This window comes from Aulonocara sp. 'chitande type north' Nkhata Bay, linkage group LG5 (genome assembly GCF_057382095.1).
Source record: "Aulonocara sp. 'chitande type north' Nkhata Bay isolate Kocher_YH1m ecotype deep benthic linkage group LG5, A_spYH_male_GT1.1, whole genome shotgun sequence".
In the NCBI taxonomy this organism is placed as follows: Eukaryota; Metazoa; Chordata; class Actinopteri; order Cichliformes; family Cichlidae; genus Aulonocara; species Aulonocara sp. 'chitande type north' Nkhata Bay.
Window position 1 is genome coordinate 30,306,524 of NC_141348.1, and position 20,350 is coordinate 30,326,873.

The 20,350-nt window shown below is 38.9% G+C and overlaps 2 protein-coding genes across 5 annotated transcripts in view; both read right to left on the reverse strand.

Annotated features, from left to right (window-relative positions):
• Positions 1 to 16,512, reverse strand: part of arhgef3 (Rho guanine nucleotide exchange factor (GEF) 3) — a 33,366-nt gene extending 16,854 nt beyond the window's left edge. The window contains exons 1-3 of one of the 4 annotated variants that reach the window (XM_086292949.1): positions 16,240 to 16,512; positions 7,778 to 7,844; positions 3,386 to 3,445 (exon numbers count right to left, since the gene is read on the reverse strand). In XM_086292949.1, coding sequence (XP_086149075.1) covers positions 3,386 to 3,445; positions 7,778 to 7,844; positions 16,240 to 16,274 — 162 coding nt within the window. In that variant the 5' untranslated portion in view covers positions 16,275 to 16,512. Of the gene's footprint in view, positions 1 to 3,385; positions 3,449 to 5,822; positions 7,750 to 7,777; positions 7,919 to 16,239 lie in introns of those variants that run through there. The other 3 variants (XM_086292948.1, XM_086292947.1, XM_086292950.1) reach the window with 3 other exon arrangements.
• A 982-nt stretch (positions 16,513 to 17,494) lies between these two features.
• Positions 17,495 to 20,350, reverse strand: part of il17rd (interleukin 17 receptor D) — a 34,017-nt gene continuing 31,161 nt past the window's right edge. Inside the window, exons 15-16 of the mRNA XM_086292962.1 lie at positions 19,971 to 20,248; positions 17,495 to 19,774 (exon numbers count right to left, since the gene is read on the reverse strand). Coding sequence (XP_086149088.1) covers positions 19,647 to 19,774; positions 19,971 to 20,248 — 406 coding nt within the window. The 3' untranslated portion in view covers positions 17,495 to 19,646. The remainder of the gene's footprint in view (positions 19,775 to 19,970; positions 20,249 to 20,350) is intronic.

The following is a 20,350-nucleotide window of genomic DNA, read 5'->3' on the forward strand; positions in this document are numbered from 1 at the left end:
AGTAGGAAATATAATGTTAAAAAAAACCCAGATTTCCACAGATTTTTCCATTGTCCAGTTCCTGAAACCTATTACCTGAAAAGTGGCTGTACAAGAATTTAAGTGGTGAAGCACGTATATCTAAACCAGTGTTTCCCAACCTTTTGGAGCCACGGCACATATTTCACATTAGAAAAATCACACGGCACACCACCAAACAAAAATGTCACAAAAAGCAAATTGATAATTTTCCCCTGTGCACATGGCATAGTGGAGTTTGGCTCAGTTTGTCCCTAGTATACCTTTGTTGCTTGCTTCTGACCACTACCCATGCACTACTAGCACTACTCATGCTAGGGCCTTCATCTGGGTCAGAATGTTCTCCAGGACCCTACTTTTTCTTTTCAAACATTTATCTATTGCTATTACGCACTGCGTCGTCTCACAGCATGACTATTATGTATTTGTTTTCTTTGTCTTCTTCTGTTTTACTGGCAGTTGGCAACCCATTTAATTAGAGAAGGTAATTGTACTGCCCACTGGTGGAAGAGAATGCTACTCACATCTTTAATCCACGGTTACTAAACCACATCAGTAACTGCTCAATAGTGAATGCCTGTTTTAATTAACAAGTAAAAACAAACAAACATCCAATGCCAAACAGAAACTTCCACAGTAAATGTATTATAATTATAAATGACAGCATCACCCCTTTAACAACTAATTTACATCTAGAGCAGCATTTTTCACAAATAAAATAAAATTAATGGCTATAGCAAATAATTCCAGTTGAATGTTTTAGGTTTGAACAAAGATATTCAATGTCTCTGAGAGGGAAAATCTGATTAGTCATGGTTAAATTGTTATTTATCATTATTATTATTATTAATATTATTATTGTTAATCAAAATATAGTGCCACATTAATTATTAATAAAGGAATAAATCTTTACTTTAATGTCTGTTTACATCGATTACACTTCAGTGCTTTTAATCCTGTTTGGGGTTTTTAAAAAAATTTTTTTTACTTTTTGTGAATTTTTCACAGCACTTACCTTTTGTATTTAAAAAAAAGGTCTGCATATTGTTTTTATTTTATTTTGTAATTATGTAGTCAGAAGTAGTCACATTTTATTAAATCTTAAAAGTTTTAAATGCATTTGTGAGTATGTGGGCTGTGCCAATCAATTCAGGTAAAAATATTTGAAAACTGTCCTAAAATAAATAGATGTTATAAAGTTATTAATCTGCAGTAAATGTTTCCTAAACAGATGAACTGATAAAATATAATAATTCCCAGTGAATGAATCTTTACTGATCTCCACTCTGAAAACAGACAGTTGCTCAGGAGGGTTAAATTATTGATGTAAAGCACGTTTCCCGGTGGTCCTTACACGTGTCTTTTAAATCAGATAAAGTGGTCTCTGGGTCCTGGAGTTTGAGTAAGAAAACAATACAAGTGTGTGTGATTCACTGAGCGACAGCACAGAAACAATAGAGTGTAATTCATTCCAGCTTCAGTATCTGCCAGCGCCGGTTTGAACAAAGTAAGACTGATGGTGTGTTTGGGTCTGTTTGTCCCCCTGGAGCCGCTGGAGTGTGCTGAACAGGCTGGACATCCTGTGTTAGACCGAGCAGAGGAGGAAACGCCCAGGAAGGAACAGGCTCCTGGCAGAAGGCTAAAAATACAGGAGGAGGGGCCCAACATAAGGGCCGGGGGCCGTTAATTTGTCTTCTCCTCTCTAAATGAATTTAGTTTTTAGGTTACCTATCAGCCCCCCAGCAAACCTGAATTGGACAGAGGGGATGCTCTAAGAGGAACATTTTTCTTTTCAGAGTTTATACGTGCAATCAAATTTCTGATGAGAAAAATATCTGTTAAAAGCAGGAAAATACTTTTAATTTCTGTTTTTCTGTGATCTCTGGAATAAACACTGTATCACCATATCATCTCTAACTCGTTGTGGCAGAAAGCCTGAGGTTTCGTCCTATTAAAAGGGAGTTTTTCCTTCCCACTGTCGCCAAGTGCGTGCTCAACGGTGGTCATTTGATTGTTTGAGTTTTCTCTATATAATTGTTGGGTCTCTAACTCACAATCTTAAGGGCCTTGAGGTGACTGCTGTTGTGATTTGGTCAAATACTTTTAAGAAACTTAATTCAATATTACTTTTTTATAGATATAATTACTTTCCCACAGTGTATACTGAAGGTTTTGTGGTATAATATTTACAGATACAGATTTCCAGCTGTATTCTTTTATTCTCTTATATAGGGATGCATGTCATAGAACTCCTATAATTTTACAGAGGCATTAAACGTTCTATTTTAATTAAGTAATCAGTTTGCAAGGAGTGACCAATAAGAAGAAAGTTAGTGTAAAGAGGAGGAGCTAAACTGTCACTGTTGCAGACAGTTAATGAATTGAGCCCAAATAAGATAAATGAGGATTATTTTCAAACCGTAAACAAGCCAAGCTACTCTGGTAGAATGTGAGATTAAATGTATGAGGTACTCTTTGTCTCAGAGACTGCGGCTGATTTCAGTGACTGCCAAAAACTACTCACCAACCGGTGGCTAGTGGTTTCTGGCAGCCACTGAAATCAGCTACAAAGATGGTGCTGCATCAAAAACTTTCTTGTGAATACTTCAGTCGCTAGCAGATTGCTGCTGGTATATAGTTTTCATGGAAGATGCTGATGTTTTTCTACAAACACGAGCAACTCCAGGCCAAGTGGCAGTGAAACTCAAAAAAGGTCATCTCTGCAGTCAACATATTTCAAAAGGCACAGCTTATACTTTGAATGCAAACATTCCCAGTTTCTGGTCTGTGTCACACTTGTCACAGTTTCACTACAGATAGTCTTGTTTTAATTAAGGTTCAACCCTTAAGGAAGAACAATGTCTCCGTTTTTGATTGTGCACAAGTGCATGACGGCATAAAAGCAAAGAAATCAGTTTAACATCAGAGAAAAATCTGACAATTGTAGGAAAATATGGACATTTTTTTATCTGATTCTGTGGATAAAACCATTAAAATGCCTTGTGTTAAGTTTTCTGTCCTCAATTTAGAAACTGAAATCAGTTGGCATTTTAAATCAAATGACGAAAGTTAGGTCTCTCATGTACAGGCCATGCAACAGCTTCCTGATTAGAAGGTCACATGTACCGCCTCCTTTGTGTTCTGCATAAGAGGATAATGGAGACAAATACAGCCGAACACTTCCTGAGTGGTAGGACATCATCATTTTGTTAGCTTAAGGGTTTTTTTTTTAGGTTTTTTAGGTCATATTTTAAATGTGTGAAAACGCTGCCCACACAATGAGGAAGGCAGAGCTTTTCACAAACACATCATTATTATTTAAACAAGAGTAGAGTTTGACACACGCTTGAAGAGGAGCTGAACTCACATTGATTTCCAGACTGCAGAGACTGAGGGAGTCGGCATCTCTGTTGGCCTGTTTCCTCTTCTTCTGCAAAACACAAACAGAATAAAAAACATCAGCGAGAGAGAGCAGGTGTTGATTTTAAGAAGTACGCTTCAAATTTGTTTATATTTTTATTAAATCAGATTACATTCAGAAATGTGAAAGTCGAGTTTTTGTGATGGATCCCAACCGCAACTTTTTAGCTCACTGTTCTGGTTGCAGCTTGCAATCATTTGTGACTTATTTTTCAATAAATTACTATAAATTAAAATATTTTAATACAAAAAAAGCAAGCAGGAAAAAAAAATCTGTTCAGTTTAATTGTTCAAATTGTTTTTGTCTTATTTCGATCAATCTGGAGAGGAGATTTTAGCATTTTTCATCATTAAATAGTGTCTGAAGAACTTCTCTGGCTAACCTCTAACTCAACACAGAGTCGAATAGTAACCTGTAAGTATCCTGAGAGGAAAAACTTACAGCAAATGAGCAAGAATAATAATAATAAGAAATTTCTCTGCTCAAGTCCGCTCAGATATCAACATTTCAGTAAGTTGTTACCCATCAGATAAACTCTGAGTTTAATTTACCCAGATTATAATGAATGAAAATAACATGCAAAAACATTTCAACCCTTAACAAAATATTGTGTTATATCTTTTTTCCGCATTTGTACAGGTTAAGGCTCAGTCATGGGGGGGTCACCAGACAAGAGGAGGGAACTGTGCTCTAATTTCAAAGCTAAGCAGTTTAAGTGGTGTTAAGAGGTGAACAATATAACAAGAAGTCCCTTGTTTCCTTTCCTTTGAGAGTAGTTTAGTCTGAATGAGATTTAAATGGAATAGATGCTTTTTCTATTAAACAATGGACACAATCTTAACTCAAATCTCTGTGGATCCTGATTGGGAGTTCCTGCTTCTGTTGGAGAAAGGAGAGCATGTCCAGTAAATCCATAGATTTTCCAGGTGATGGAAAAATGATTCCAGATGGAGTTAGACTCCTTAAAAAGTGGGACAGGAAGCCTTAATGTGTGTCATGAAAGAGGCCTACAAAGATGGACGTGGTCTACCAATGGCTTGTAAGGTCCAGTAACATCTCGAGATAAGCACTTTTGACCTCTTAGGCTACGTCACACTGCAGGCGAAAGCGCATAAAATCCGACTTTTTTGACCCTAAACGACCCATATCCGATCATGGTACGACAGTGTGAACAGCACAGATCTGATCTGGGTCACTTTCGTATGTGGTACTGAATCCAACACATATCTAATGTTTTAGAAAGTGACTGCTCTTTGAACGGTCATGTCGCATTAAATCCATCTTTTACGTCACTGACACAAGACAGACCCCAAATAGCGCCGGAGAAGCGCCCGAGAAGACATCGCGAACGCTTCCTGGTCATCCAGTGTAGATATTAGTGAAACTGTTGGGAAGACAACGTTGGAGAAACGTGAACATTTTATTTGTACTGTATAATCTGCAGATTGTGACAGAAATCTGCAACTATCCTTTGAAGCACCGCTCCTCTAAAACAGCAACAAGGATAATTATTAGGCCATATCTAAATAACAAAATAACTTTACAACTTAAAGCAAAATTGGGAAACGTAAAGTCCGAAACAAGTCTTTATATTAAGAGCCATCAGTCAAACAATATTGTTTGGTCTGTGTCTAAACAGAGCGCGTTGTGTGTGACGTCTTCTCTTGTGCATGCGGGCCGCTTTGAGGGTTCACACTAGAGCGCGTTTCCTGTCACATTTTATTTGTAGTGTGAACAAGCAGACAAAAAAAATCGGATTTGATCAAAAAAATCAGAATTGAACATTAAGACCTGCAGTGTGAACGTGGGCTTTGACTTTGTAAATCACAAAATCCCCCACACGTGATGGGGACCTGACTGTGAACCTGACTTGTTTATAACAAAGAAAAGCACACCATGCTTGAGCATCTTGTCATATCGAATAAGAAACATAAATAGATATGTTAAACTCATCATAAAAAGCATTTAGTGATCAAGGAAGTTTAGAACCAGAATTCTTTTTGCAGCCACAACAGTGCCCCACCCGATGGTTATTCAAAAGAATGGTAATTAGAAATGCACGCACTTCTGCACGGGCTTCAATTTTTAGGCCTAAAACCTGACACCATCTTCTATATACAGTCTACTACAAGCTCCTATCAGCTGGACTAGGTGGGGGGCAGGTCCAGCTCCACCCATTCTGACAGCGAGCCCCCACTTTGTTTTTCCCAAAAGTGCTGGAAGTAGAAAGGGAACAAACCCAGTGAAATAAACATATCTCAAACTTGTACTTAATAAATATAGAAACATGCACACAAAAAACAAATCCAGAAACATGTCCCCCTTCAGGACGACGTCGGTACTGCAGGTTTTTATCAAAGCGGTTCTGATTCTTCACACTCACCCGATAGTAAACAAACAAACAGCAGCCCATCATCAGGATCAGCTCCTCAAACACACTTGTAATCAACTCTGCAGCTCCTTATCCTCCTCTTTCTTCCTCTCCTCTTCCTCCAGGTCCCTTTCTTTTAACCCCAAAGTCACATTCGCCCTCTTTTCTTTTCTCCTCTTTACATGCTGGTGCTGGACAGCACTCGAAATAATTTCTCCTTTGTTCGTCCCACCTCCTGTGAATCACCTCCTTCACAGTCACATTTTATTTCACCTCTTTTAATTCTGTTAAAGTTCTCCAGGTTCTTGATCCAAAAGCCTCTTATTCTGCACCTCCTCTTCTCTTTTCTGACCTTCTTTTGCCCGCTGCTTCTCTCCGCCTGCGTACTCCTGCTTCACCACCTCAGCCACAGTCTGAGCCTCCTCAGCCTCACCACCTTCCTGAGTGGATCTACAGACCCTCAGGAACAGGAACCCTTTACAATGTATGTGTGTGTGTGTGTGTGTGTGTGTGTGTGTGTGTGTGTGTGTTTGTCTGTCCCCTCGGTTCCCACAGGACAAACAGGAAATGACGGATGTTGGGGGGGAAACAAGACGTCTATAATTAGGAGCTGAAGGAGCACGGTGACAGCAGCAGGACAAACACTTACAAAGACTGATCACTTACATCTATCACACATTATTTTCACACAAAAAAATTAAAAAGTAATTATGAATTTTCTTTCTTTCTTGCCTTTTCAAATTATGTTAAAGGAAATTCTTCATTTTGCAACACAGATATTTTTTTCTTAAAGCATATAATTGAGAGTAAACGACTTAAAAAGTGTGAATCACAAAAAAAAAATCAAGCAGAGTGGGGCTAAAACTATTAACTGATGAACTGACAGAGAGAAATTCGCTTCCAGCTGTGCTGATCAGCAATGTTTTGCCTAATTATTAAAGGTGAAACAGCTCTAATTTCACTGGTTACACATTCTGCACAGTTCTTGTGTTTATTACAACATACATATTTTTAATGAGAATTCAGCTACAATATTACCAATAAACCCCTGATGGCTTTAAGTGAATCACATTAATCATCGCATAACAGTGCATTGTGTTCCGCTGGGAAACCCTGGGTCCTGGCATTCATGTTGCTGGCACTAACACACAAACACTTCTACAGACCAGCTTGAACTGTGAGTCATGCAAAGCCACTCTAGTAGAGCCAGAGAGCAAAAATATAAAGCTGGAAATGACCATAATAGATCTCCTTTAACATTAAAAACGTAATCACCCGTTTTCTGCCTCATGCAGGAGTCAGCAGTCTAGGCAGAGAGACCCAGACCTCCTCCACCTTGTCTAGGAAGACAAAATAAGGCACCCACGAGCTCATGGCTCGTGGGTGTCCTACCAGTTGGACATGCTTGAAACTTCTTATCTAGGAAGCCTCCAGGAGCCATCTGGGTCAGATGCCTCAGTAACCTTAATGTGGCGAAATGTCCAAAGCTAAACCCAGACACACACAATGAATCTGAAGCTGGTCGTGTCTCCCAAGGCAAAGTGACTTGTTTTTGTGTTTTTTTTTTAAATTAATTTAGTGATTATTACTAGAGGATTGTGGTTCTTGTGTATTGTTTCCCAGTAGGGACAATAACAAATTACTGAATTAAGCTGAACTGAACCAAATAGCCTAAATGTGCAAATGTGGGGCTTCAAAACGGGACTTTTGTGTGATGTTTAAAATAATGTCCTTATCTCCAAACCTCAAAACATAAAAATCAAATAAAGAAAAGGTAAAATCACATAACTTAGGTGAGACACAGCTTGCTGCTTTTTTTTGTCTTGTTTTGTTTTTTTGCTGCATTTGTTTTGTTTTTTCATTATGGACTTTGGCAAATCCTGTGTTATATAATAATGGAGTCACAGCACAGTTACTGTAACGCAGGGAATAACATGACTAAGTTCATGTGTGGGAATTGTTCTTACCCCTCTGAGGGTCCAGCCATCAGGAGAGAGGAGAGAGAAGGAGGATGTTTTCCTCTGCCGCTTCGACCTGAAGGAAGAAAAGGAGGAAGGAAGACAGACCGATGAGGAGAGGAGAGAAGCAATAAAGGATGAAAGGAACATGATAGCATGCTGTTACCTCAAACAATAACTAAAAGAAGAAAAAAAGATTTTCAATTTGCTTTTCAATTACTGTTTTATTTATTTATTTATTTATTTTAATAACTTAACTAGGATTTAAAAACTTTTTAAAAAATACAGAAATTAAAAAGTGAGCAGTATTGAAAGCTGAGTTATTTCATTGCACAGTTAGCAACAGAAGATTAAGTGAAAACTAATCTTCATACTTGATGAAAATTAAGTTAATTTTTTTTAAGGTTTGGCTTTTTAACTATGCAGATTGTCACGAAGAGTAAAGGAGGCAAGCCTTCAAAGGTGTGTAAAATATGAAGTGGGCAGAGCTCCACCAGGTGGTTTCTCAAAGTCACTACACCCACGACCTTTTACCCAGTGCAAAATTTGTGTGAAGATCTTTTAGGTGATAATTTTGTGTAAGTTCGGTTAAATTCTTTACTGACCGTTAAATCTTATGAATTTTGAACAGATAAAGGAATGAAGGCGCTCTGGCATGGCTTAGCCTCCATCAGAGTTAACAAAGCTTGGCTTCCATTTATGTGTATGAGGCCGGACATCACTGCTTTTAAAGAAAATACAGGATATTTGTACTTCATTTGTTTTTATTATGGATATCAAACTTTTAAGGTAAGCAGATTATTTGTTTAAGTAGTCAGACTTTCAGCAACAGTAACAAATATAACCCACACAAACTCTTTGTGTCACATTTAGTTTGTAGACTAAACTATAAAGCAGCTCCGCTAAACTGACAAAGTGAAATATGGTGTATATTGGCATAAGGTATGTGGAAATAACTGGTGTGAAACTGCAAGTGTGTTTCCTGTCCTTATAACCTGACAGCTTCCCTCCAACCTGAGCTTCTGCAAGTCCTGCAACTGACTGTGCAAAAATTAGAGATTCAACAAAGTAACAGAAATTGTAGCAAAGGCCAACTTCAGCATCTCCCAGAGCCATCCACTTTTATTTACTGTTAATAGCACATTCATCATTTCTAATCTGAACAAAAGGCTTATGAACGCTGGTGAAGCTGCAGAAGAACGAGCAGACAGAGAGGACACAGACAGCCAGAGACAAACATGTTACATCATTAGAGCCTCTCCCTCTTCTGTCTGTGTGACACAGAGAGTGACAGCAGTCCTGCTCTGTTTCCTGGCCTCTCACCCCAGGAAGCTCCTAACTGTGTCTGTGACTTCAGTATCTACCTTCCCTCTGCTGTCAGTGGCACGGTAACTGCTGAGGAGTTCTCTGATTGGATGTTTCTTACTTAAGGTAGAACTCACTTTTAGTCAGTTCTACCTTAAGAATGAGGCTTATGTAAGGCCTGTGTGGCTCTCTGATAAACAACTATGACAATAAATGAAGTTACATCCAAACAAAGTTGCTCCAGAAGTTCTTGTTTCACACTAAAAAATACAGACTGGTTTGATAAAACAAGAGCAGCTTTGTATGACTCTCAGATCAGTACAATAATCATTCTTAAAAGGCTTTTATCTGAAATAAGCTGCTGTAAACTAACTTTGTAAACGCAAAAATTACTTCGGTTATGCTGACCTCACTATGAGAAACTTTGGCCATGTATGTATGTATGAACATCCATCACTGTGAAACTCCTAAAGAAAAACTAAAGAAAAGCATAACAGGTCCACTTTATTATTGAAAAATAACTTCATCGGGGTGTCTCATATAATCCTGTCTTGTCAGATGCTGACCGTGTCTCACACAATGTCCACATTAGGAAGTTTTGGAGGGTGCCGGTGGCGTAAATATCAGGTTTATGAGCCTGCTTGGACATTAATGTTTTTGCACTTGGTTTGACCTGCTTTTTCTACTTTGATTTTCACTCGCTGTCTAGATTTAAGTACTAAAGCTGTTAGGAGAAGATCCTTGTTTGGGTTTAAATACATCCCACTCACCAGTAACCCTTTGTGTTGAACAATGACTAGCTGGGAATGACATCTTTGTCTCATTATGCCATAACCCAGTGCCAACTTCTCCCAACAGATGACGCACTCGGGCTGAGGGACGCGCAGTTTTTTCCCCTCTTTTTTCTTTAGATGGTAGACCATTTGTGCTGGTGGTTCATTGTGATTTGATTCACAGAAAAAAAGTGATCATTCCCCCACCTCAGAAGTGATCCCCTTCTCTAACAGAGACTTTGATGTGTAACTCTGTAATAATTCCCACCATCTGGCATCTGCCACAAAGCCTACAAAATATTGATATCATAAATTAAAACCTCATTCACTGTTTTAGATGGTGATTGGATGGTGTTTTAGAGGATGAAACAGGTCTGAATTGGAAAACAGTGAGCAGCTGTAAAACAATAAGATGCAAATGTGTTTACACACAGTGTATGGTGGCAGATTGTTCAGCGATTGCTGCTTTTTCTCAGCTTTCTGTTGCTTCTTCATTGTGTTTTATGACAATTTTCTAACAATGACATGGATGGATCTGAAGTTACAGACGCTACCAGGCATCAGTATTTGTTTTGTTTTTTTAATCAATAGACCAAAAAACAATTTCTGTCTCATCATGGCTCTAAAGTGTGTGTGTGTGTGTGTGTGTGTGTGTGTGTGTGTGTGTGTGTGTGTGTGTGTGTGTGTGTGTTTGCCTTTATGTGTGTGACTCATTCATTCCTGGGAGTTGCAGGGCTTTTTCCAATAGTGCAAACCATCCCACCCTGGATGAACTCACACACATGCACACGCACGCACACTTGCACACAGAGTTCTGTTTCCATCACTTCAGAGGACATTATGCCGACTTGAATACATGTACTATAACCCTTAATCTAACCTTAAACCTTAAAATGTTTTAAACTCATTTTTTTTCCCAAGAGGGAGGTGACGTGGTTGAACTCTCCTGCTGAGGAGATCAGAGGTGTGTTTGGCTACACGCACCTCCAGTCTTTCCCTGCCTGTTCTCCTGGTAAATCTTTTATCCACTCATCTGTTTTTAATATCACTTTCTCAGCAAACATTCAGTTTTCAGACTAAAACAGGGCACTATGCTCAAGGGGAGGCTAGCTGTAGTGAGACTAACTGTGGGAGTCATTTTGGAGTTTTACATTGTTCTGTTCTGTTGTTGTCATCATTAATAAACATGCAGATATGAAACTATCTGCAAATCAGTGGACTATTTAGGAGAGGTCCATGAAGTGGTATCAATCTCAAATGTCAAACCAAATCTTTCATTCTTTGTGCTGCTTCCACTTCCGTCAGCACTATAATCACAACACACAGCTCAGGCACAAAAACGTCTCATGAAACCAGCAGAGCGGCGTGCAGTGTGGGTAGGAACAATTATGTCTAAATGACAGACAAAAAATGTCACCTGAACAACATCTTGCATTGTCCCTTGAAAGCAGCAGAACCACATTTCTCCAGAGATTAACTCCCCACACCCAGTTCATCATCTGTTTTATGACTCTTGAGAAGCATTTCAGACATAGCAAAAGTGGTTAAAATACATTACACAGTGTCAGCCTGTTTTAGTTAGACAGCTGATAAACTCATTGTAAAGTACCCGCCAACACCAATCTGCCAAACTTTTCTATATTTCTATATAACGAGTGAGAAATTTCTCTCTGTTGGACTGAACCAGAGCTGAAAGTACTGCACAAATAGGACTGTACTGAGTTCATATCATTCATCCCTTTTTCATTACTTAGAAAAAGTACAAACAATCTTAAATAAATAAATAAATGATTAAATGAATTTTAAAAAGTTGACCAAATTTAGCTTTTACCTACCTAAAAGTAAAATCTTATTGTATGGAAACCATGAATACAGAAATGAACAAATAGACCATTACAAGGAAAAGCTAGGAAAAAATGTTTTAAAGAAAAGATGAAAAATTATCAGAATTTCAAGCACTAAAAAGAAAAAATGCAAACTGCAAACGCACATAAACCACATGTACACATTCTCTTTAACATCTCTTTTGATTTGCGAGTCCAACTTCTGGAATGGGAAGGCTCTCACGGGTGCCCAGGTGCCCGTTGTATCATTATTAAATGTTAATTCTATCTACAGAATTTATTTCTAAATTATATCAACAGAGGTACATCCCATGAGCTGCATAATTAGCAGCTTAATGGGAGTAATCAGTCATTGTCTAAATGTTCAGCTTTCGCAATACAAATGCAGCAGCATTGCATGTGTCTTTGTGTACGGACAGAAAGTTTTCGGTCTCTATGAGCTTCGGAGAAATCATTGAAAGTTCCACGCGAGCAGTAGAAGTTAGTGGTATTCAAACCACACAGGAGAACTGTGACTATTATCACATAACAATCACCAATGTGGCGAAAACAAGTATCAAAGCAGCAGTTAATCATTTGACAGTCAGCCTTTTATGGACCCCTGAAATGTGGAGAAACTTGAGTTACTACACGTACAAGTAACTACAGAACACATTTGCGTATGATTCATAATATTGCTGAAGCCCCAAAGGCAGAATTCCTGCATACAAGAAAGATCTGCCTATCCCACAGAAGAAATGCAGGTTGTATTTACTGCATGCTTTGTTACTAAAACTTTGTGTGTGTAGGTGTTACATCTAAAAACTTGTGTATGGAAGGTCTTTCGGTGTCTTTTTATTAAGCAGGACGAGACTTCCAGGTGTGATGTTTGTTATTTACAAATGATCATGGAAGCTACATCCATCTTTTAAATACAGTATATGATGAACCCAACCACGAGGGGGCCACAAGCCTGTGTACCCCTACTGCCGGTCCCAAGCTCAGATAAATGGAAAGGGTTGCATCAGGAAAGGCATCCGGCCCAAAATCGTTGCCAAATTGAACATGTGGCTCATAAAAAAATGGCATTTCCATATTGGATTAGTCGGGTTAACAATAACTGCCTCTGGTGCTGTTCGCCAACAAGGAGCTTGTGGAAACTGTGGTACTGATGGCTGAAGACAAAGCAACAGGAGAGGGGGAAGGCATGATAGGAGACCGTGAGAGAGAAGGTAAGGAATGAGTGTGGAGATGAGAGTAGGCTGATATATATGGATATATTGTGTGTACAGGAGACTAGGTGGAAGGGAAGCAAGGTCAGAAGCACTGAAGGAAGATTTAAGCTGTTCTATTATGGTGTAGATAGGAAGAGGAATGGAGCAGAGGCAATCTTGTAGGAAATGTATATGACGGTGCTGTGGGGGTGAAGAGAATGCCAGACAGGATCACAAGTGTGAGGCTTGAAATATTCAGTTCCATTTCAATTCAATTTTATTTATACAGCGCCAAATCACAACAACAGTCTCCTCAAGGCACTTTATATTGTAAGGTAGACCCTACAATAACACATACAGAGAAAAACCCAACAATCATATTACCCCCTATGTGCAAGCACTTTGGCGACAGTGGGAAGGGAAAACTCCCTTTTAAATAGAAGGGGTGATGTTGAATGCTGTCAGTGAATATGAGCCACAGGCTGGATGTCAGCAGAGAAAGACTGTTGATTAAAGTAGACTTCAATTGACATAAAAGCAAAGGGACCATAGGTGATGAGGAGGTGATGAGAAGGTAGGTTAGGTATGGCGTCAAATAGAGAAAGGCAGAAAAACACAAATGGTGGTGGATTTTGAAAAAGGATGGAAATGGCTGTGGCAAATATCCGCTTCAAGAAGAGGGAGGAACATCGAGTGACATAAAAGAATGGAGGAAGGTGCGGGCAGGTGGACAACAGCTTATGCAGAAGGTGCCATTTAAAGACACAGGAGACTGTGAGATGGTGTCAGGGGAGACTGTAGCAAAACAGCACTGGATAACAGTCTGTAGGATTACTTTGGAAATCAAAAAGAGGAAGTGAGTGAAGACAGAGGCTGAAAGTTGTAGTTAAGAGTTACAAGAAGAGTGTGAAAGTACAGCTGTAGTGCTGAGAGAAACTTCCAGAAAGGTATCTGATGTATCCTCTGGACAGAGGCTTGCTCTGGAAATAAGAAAGGGACTGAAATTCAGCAGAAATAAAGCATAATACATGTGTACAAGTGAGTGGGAGGCAGATGAAACAGTGAAGTAACAGTGAAGCTGTGAGGAATAAACACCTGAGATCAACCATCCAAAGCAATGGACAGAGCACAAGAGAGCTGTAGAAGAGAGTGGAGGCAGTGTGGAGCAGCTGTGACAGAATGATGGCAGCAAGAAAGAAAGGGAAGGTTTACAAGACAAGTGAGTGAGGCCTGCTATGACGTATGGTTTGGACACAGTGACAATGACCAAAAGATAGGACGCCGAGCTGAACATGTTAAGATCTTCACTGGCAGTGACTAGATTGGACAAGGTTAGAAATGAGAACATCAGAGGCACCACTCAGGGTGAACCGAGTGAGTGAAATGAGTTTTGAGGAGGGATAGTGGATATACTACTCAAGCAATGTTGAAGACAGAGCTACCAGTCAGAGGAAGAAGAGGAAGACCAAGAGAAGACTCATGGATGTAGTGAAGAAGGGGATGCTAGGGATAAGGTGGGACTACCTTTAGTCACAGCAGAAGAAGAAAAACTACAGTCTATGATGAATGCCAGTTAGAGATCACCAGTGGGTAAAATTTTTCAATGCTATACTGTCTTAATTTTAAAATTCCCAATGGATGAGAGCATGAAAATGACCGTGGTGGAACATATCTCAAGTACTTTTTGTTTATTTAAATATTTCTATGCTACACTAATATTTTAGTTTGTACTCTATAACTTATCTAAAACCTTTAGCTAGTTATAATTTTGAAGTTACTGAAAGGTGATAAATTATCCTGTATTTATATGGATGAAGTAGCATCCAGGATATTCAAATAATCTCTCACTGCAGCAATAAAGTGACTTTTTTTTCAGTGATTATGCTACGATCCTCATACTCAATCATTTTAATTTATATATAATGTTTGTACTTTACATATATGACGTAAATACTTCTACCATTTCAAATGTTTAAAGTCTTTATGAAGCACCAAATTCCAAATATAACACATCTGTATGAGGGCACAGGGCGGCTAATGTTAAAACTCAGACACTGACTTCTACGCTGTGTTTACTGCCTGCCTCACAGAGTAGGACACCTGCACCAAATATGGTTATGGAAGTATAATTTTGTGAGCAGAAGATTTTTTTTAAAAGCTTGTTTTAGAGCAACTTCTGATTTGAGCTCCCAATGAACAGCTAAATTAGAAGTTAGTTCAGCTGATACTTATAAAAAAAATAACTGTCCAAATAGAGAGGCTTGCTTCTAGAAGGACTATGAATCCACACCGCCACACTGAATCCGAAGAGAAGCAGCTCTCCATCCTTCAGAGACTCGCTCCACCTTCTGGTTTGATATTTGTGGAGTGGGATTCGCACAGCAGCGGGATAATGAGGCCCAAACACACATCAAAGCCTTGAAGAACTACTTAAAAACCAAAGTAGGCGTCCCAGCAAACATGAATTTCCCTGCAATCACATGATCTCAACCTCACTGAACATTTATGAAGACCGAGGAAGTTCTTTATGAGATCATCCTGGAGCAGCGTGGGTAAACACCAGCTTCAACAAATGCTATTTTGCATTTAAGTAACCAAAACTAACACGAACTAGCATAACATCACATCACTCCAGAGCTTCAGCTGCTAATTCAACAGTATCAGAAAACTGTGACTTAAACAGCAAACAAACATCAGCTCACACCAAACTGTCAGAGAGTCAAACTGTCTGCAGAAGGCTGTTTATCTGAAATGTACTGTGTGGTACAGGTTAAAATCATAGCAAGGGCCTCAAGGACAGAAGCCAGTGTGTGTGTGTGTGTGTGTGTGTGTGTGTGTGTGTGTGTGTGTGTGTGTGTGTGTGTGTGTGTGTGTATTCCTTTTTGCTAGCACTAGCTTGAGTTTTACAGCTTGGGAAAACAGAGATCCTGTCTTTTGGTGCTTGAAAGCTTTCTTTTATGGCTCAGAATTGAATGAGGTGAATGAGGTCCATGCAGGTTAAGTTCAGGGGTAAAGCTCGGGGTCCTCACAGAGATAGACTTTGAGTCTTGTGTGTGTTGTGTGTGTGTGTTTGCACAAGCTATAAGTCACCCTCATGCAAACTTGTGACTCATGAAGCAGCAATAAAAACCTCTTTCTTTCAGTTTTTTCTCTCTTTGGTAGACTGACTGCCTCTTCAGAGTCTCTTGACTTTAAATCTTCCACATGTATAATAACACCTTATAATTAAACACACACCGGCAGTGATAGGGTTAATCATAGAATTGCATGTCTTTCCCCGAAACTTTTAATACATTTTCTTTACCAAAAAACTTCAGAAAAAACATCTCAAGCTTCACAGAGGAGCTTCCCCTCACCTCGAACCCCGCTGACATCCATCACCTGCCTGCATCGGACTGCAGCTCCTCCCAACGAGCCGAAAACAAACCCTCTTTAAAAAAAAAAAAAACCAACAAAAAAACCCCTGATTAAACAAAAACAGCAGTCGGATCAGCTGCTTCAGTGAGTTTAGCTCTTCCAGTGAGTGAAAACAAAAGTTTCTTCTTAAAATAAATGAAAGTCCAGCTTCAGTGCGAAGATTTGTGCCGGATAACAACCTGAGAGCGATAAATCCTTCCTTTTTCTGTACAGCCGAGTCTGAGCAGCGCCTTCCTTCGAACCTCGCCTTCAAAATAAAAGCATGGGTTGACTTTGAAGATAAAATGAGATATTACTCAAGATCTTACTCACATTTAACATTAACATATTAAATGTGTTTTAGAATGCATTGAGGAAAAATTGAAAAACAGAGACTGTCAAGAACAAATAGTTTAACATTTGTTGTAATGCAAAGTAGTATTATGCATTTCCAGATCAGGCTTATTTTTATTCTACAGTAGCTTTGCATGATTCAGTCAAAAAAAAAAAAAGACTCTGCTCCTTGGTTGCAGCACCACAAATCCTCTCAAACAAGCTGTATTAGTTCTTCCACCTTTACACCAATTTTCTCCTGACTGGATGATACTCACTCATAAAAACAGAGGTTTGAGCAGCAGGTGGGTGGAGCTTCTATGCCAAAGATGACCATATTATATCTGCTCTCTATGACCTCATACATATCCAAAAGTTCAAACTAGAGGTGGGCAGAATAATCCAAATGTTTATATTATCAATAGCAAAGTTGGTATTGTTATCGGACTGATATTAGTGCAATAGAATTGATACTTTTGTTTCCTCCAAGCTTTCAGTATGTAGCCTACTGAATTCTCAAATCTTTTTTAAATTAATTGTTAATCATCTCTAAACCATGCCAGGGTTTAAGCTTTTATTCTGAAAATAAAAGCAGGCTGTTTGTAGAACATCTGAGTTTTAGTAGCTTCTGTTTATTTAAGCCTGGATGCCTCACAGCTCACAAACTATAGAGCTGTCCAGTGGCCTTTATATCAGGGAAGAGTGTTTGTTTCACCACAAGAAACTAAAACCTGTTAGTCAGCTTGAAGCATGTCAGAGTACGATCAGCCATAAAGGATATTTTGATCCAAATTATATTTTGCTACAATAAAAGCTTGCTCATATCCAAATCATCCCCAGCAGAAAGTCATGAAAAGAAAGAAAATAGAAATAACTTTTTTTAATAAGGATTTTTTATTTTCTATATAAAAGGTACTATAAAACAGTACAATTTCTAAAAACAAGTAGCTTACTAAAATAAAAGTCTAACTATACAAAATCATATCAAACATTTCCAGAGAAAAATAAAAGTTATATTTACAAGTAGGAAATGTTACATCGTCCCTTCCAGCCAACTCAAACCTGCAGATGAACCAGAAATCCTCACTCACGCATTCAGCAGCAACTCACTCTCTTGAGCTAGAAAACAATTTTTAAAAAGAAAAACTCAAAAAGCAAAATACTTTGTTCACGTAAATGATAGTCTTCCATCATTGTACATAACGTTAGCAAGGTGTACTAACATTTATGTCACTTCTTTAAACAAAATATTCGATTTTATGATCCGATAATAGTGGTCATGTTACTTTGTTACACCAACAATAAATCTTTGTCAACAAATATAAGGCATGAGTATGTTGGAAGTATTTCAAAACAAGATGTGCTTTTGAAGAAGGTTTCTCTTTATGATGCAAATGTCTTTCAAGAAACAAGTGGGCACATTTAAATAAAAAAGGCACCTCTTAAACAAGCTTCATCTGATTCTTTATCTTATAGTATAAGTTCTTTCAGTATTTGGTCTTAAATCATGATAATACAAAATAATATTACATCAAAGCAGTCCCCCTTTTTTTGTATTTTTGCATAATGCAAGAACTAAAAGGGCAAAGGACCTTTTTTCACTCTTAAGTAAAGCACAAGAGGAACCTTTTCAGTAATGCAATCGCCATGATAAAATAGGAATAGTAAACATTACCTATGTAAGCCAGAGATTACTAAAAATGAAAGACAGTAGACAAATAAAGCATCTGTTAAGTCCAGCCTGTATGTGGCAGAAGAAATGTGAAATCTTTACTAGATTTTCCTCTCGACTTGATACACCGATAAGCAAAACAGAGAGAAAACAAAGAGACTGAAACTGAGTTACAAGAATCACCACAACCAAAGCAGATCTGAACTGTTTTGGTTTACTTGATAACATGTTTGGTCAGAGAATAGGGAAGATTTGTTTGGTTATCTGCAGCAATAACAGCTGTGGTCACTGGAAAAGCCCAGAATTGGTGCTTCCCTCTAGAAAGTCTATATCTGTCCCCTTTCTAATGCCATCGCTGTTATGAAAAAAGTCACACAACAAACATACAGCTCCAACCACCGTGTTCTCCATTATGTAATTGTGATAGCTGTTGCTATGACAGCAGCCAGGTGGGTCAAACTTCATGCTAGCATTTTTACCGAAGGTGTGAATGCAAACAGAAAAAGGAAAAAAAAGTGTCCTTGATGGTATGCACTTCTGTGGAGCAGTTACTCTGAGGGAGTTTCCCAGAAGTGTTTGGTCCAAAAGTGCTGACTGATGGTGATTTAAGGTGTTTATACATTCAGCAGCTTTAAGTAAGAACTGCTTTGACAGTCCTGGGCAGCAAGTAAACTCTTTGATCAGGTTCTGCTTTATCTTGCATTTTCACATCAAAACAGTACTGGAACAGCTGGTTTGTTACAGCATCACGTTTTGGTACCTGACATCAAGTCATACATTTCTGTCTGCCAATCAGGACACTGTGGCCTGAAGCCATCTTTGGTTTGAAACGGTCACCTCTGCCAACATCTGGAGTTCCAGTCCTTCAAAAATCCTCCAGTGGACAAAAAAAAAAAAGAAAAAAGAACTGCAATTACCAAAGTTTTCTCGTAATCAGTGATTAGCACAATTACCAGGAAATACTGCTCTAGAACACAGTGGCTACTATAGCAATCACAGTCATTACTGTTCTAGAACACAGTGGTACCACAGTTACAAAAGAATACTGTTATAGAATTCAGTGGTTCCATAGTTTTCATAGCTATTTATCAACATTCTAGAATTCAAAGGTTACCATGGTCACTATGGTCAAGTGTTTTACAACATAGTGGCTACCATAGTTACCATGGAATAGTGTTCTAGAACTCAGTGATTAACATAGTTATGACAGATCAGCATTCCAGAACTCAGTTTCTGCTTCCCACTCCGGTTCTTCCAGCTTCGCCTTCTTCACAAAGGCAACTTTTTGGTCCAAGTTGCCACATTGATTTACAAGATGACATCACCAGGCTAGCCTTCTTTTGATTGGCTGAAGGCATACCCCTACAACGATGCCACAGGTGTGAGAACAGCGTCATTTTGCTCGAGGTGATGATGGTGGTGCAGCTCAGCTTTGCACACCGTGGCAGCGCTGCAGCTGAGCGATGTGGCAGCGGGTGCCTCTTCATCACCTGAAAGACACATAGCCAAGTGTGAGCACCATGATCACCTTCAGTCTTTAAGAATCATTTACCTTTGTGCAAAAGTCACATGAGGACATAAGTCAGGGAAATTTGGCACATGCATGTTATTGAAAATGTTGCTTTTTCTACAGAACAAACAGCAAAGTTCGATTTTATAAAACATCTGTTGAGGTTGAGGCCTTACTCAAACCATAGAAAGATGATTCACTCTCAGCCAGGGAGGAGGAGTCTGCCTGGTCATGTGACAGTCCGTCCATTAAGGGAATAGAAAGCTCTGATGAAGGAACAGATGAATCATAGATGCCTGAATCACGAGGTGGGGGGATCTCTGGAACAGTGGGGCGGCCTTCATCAGCCTGTCCCTGACCAGGGGAAATGCCATCCTGGAGGATGGAAGGACCAGAGGAGGACAAGGAGGAGGAAGAGTCTTCGGATAACAGTCCAGATATTCCAGAAGCAGATCTGTAACAGAAAAAGCATCTGCAGTCAGAATAATAATAATAATAGTTATATGTTACCTGCTGTTATATCAGTGAAATTAAAAGAAAACAAAAATGAGGTGTA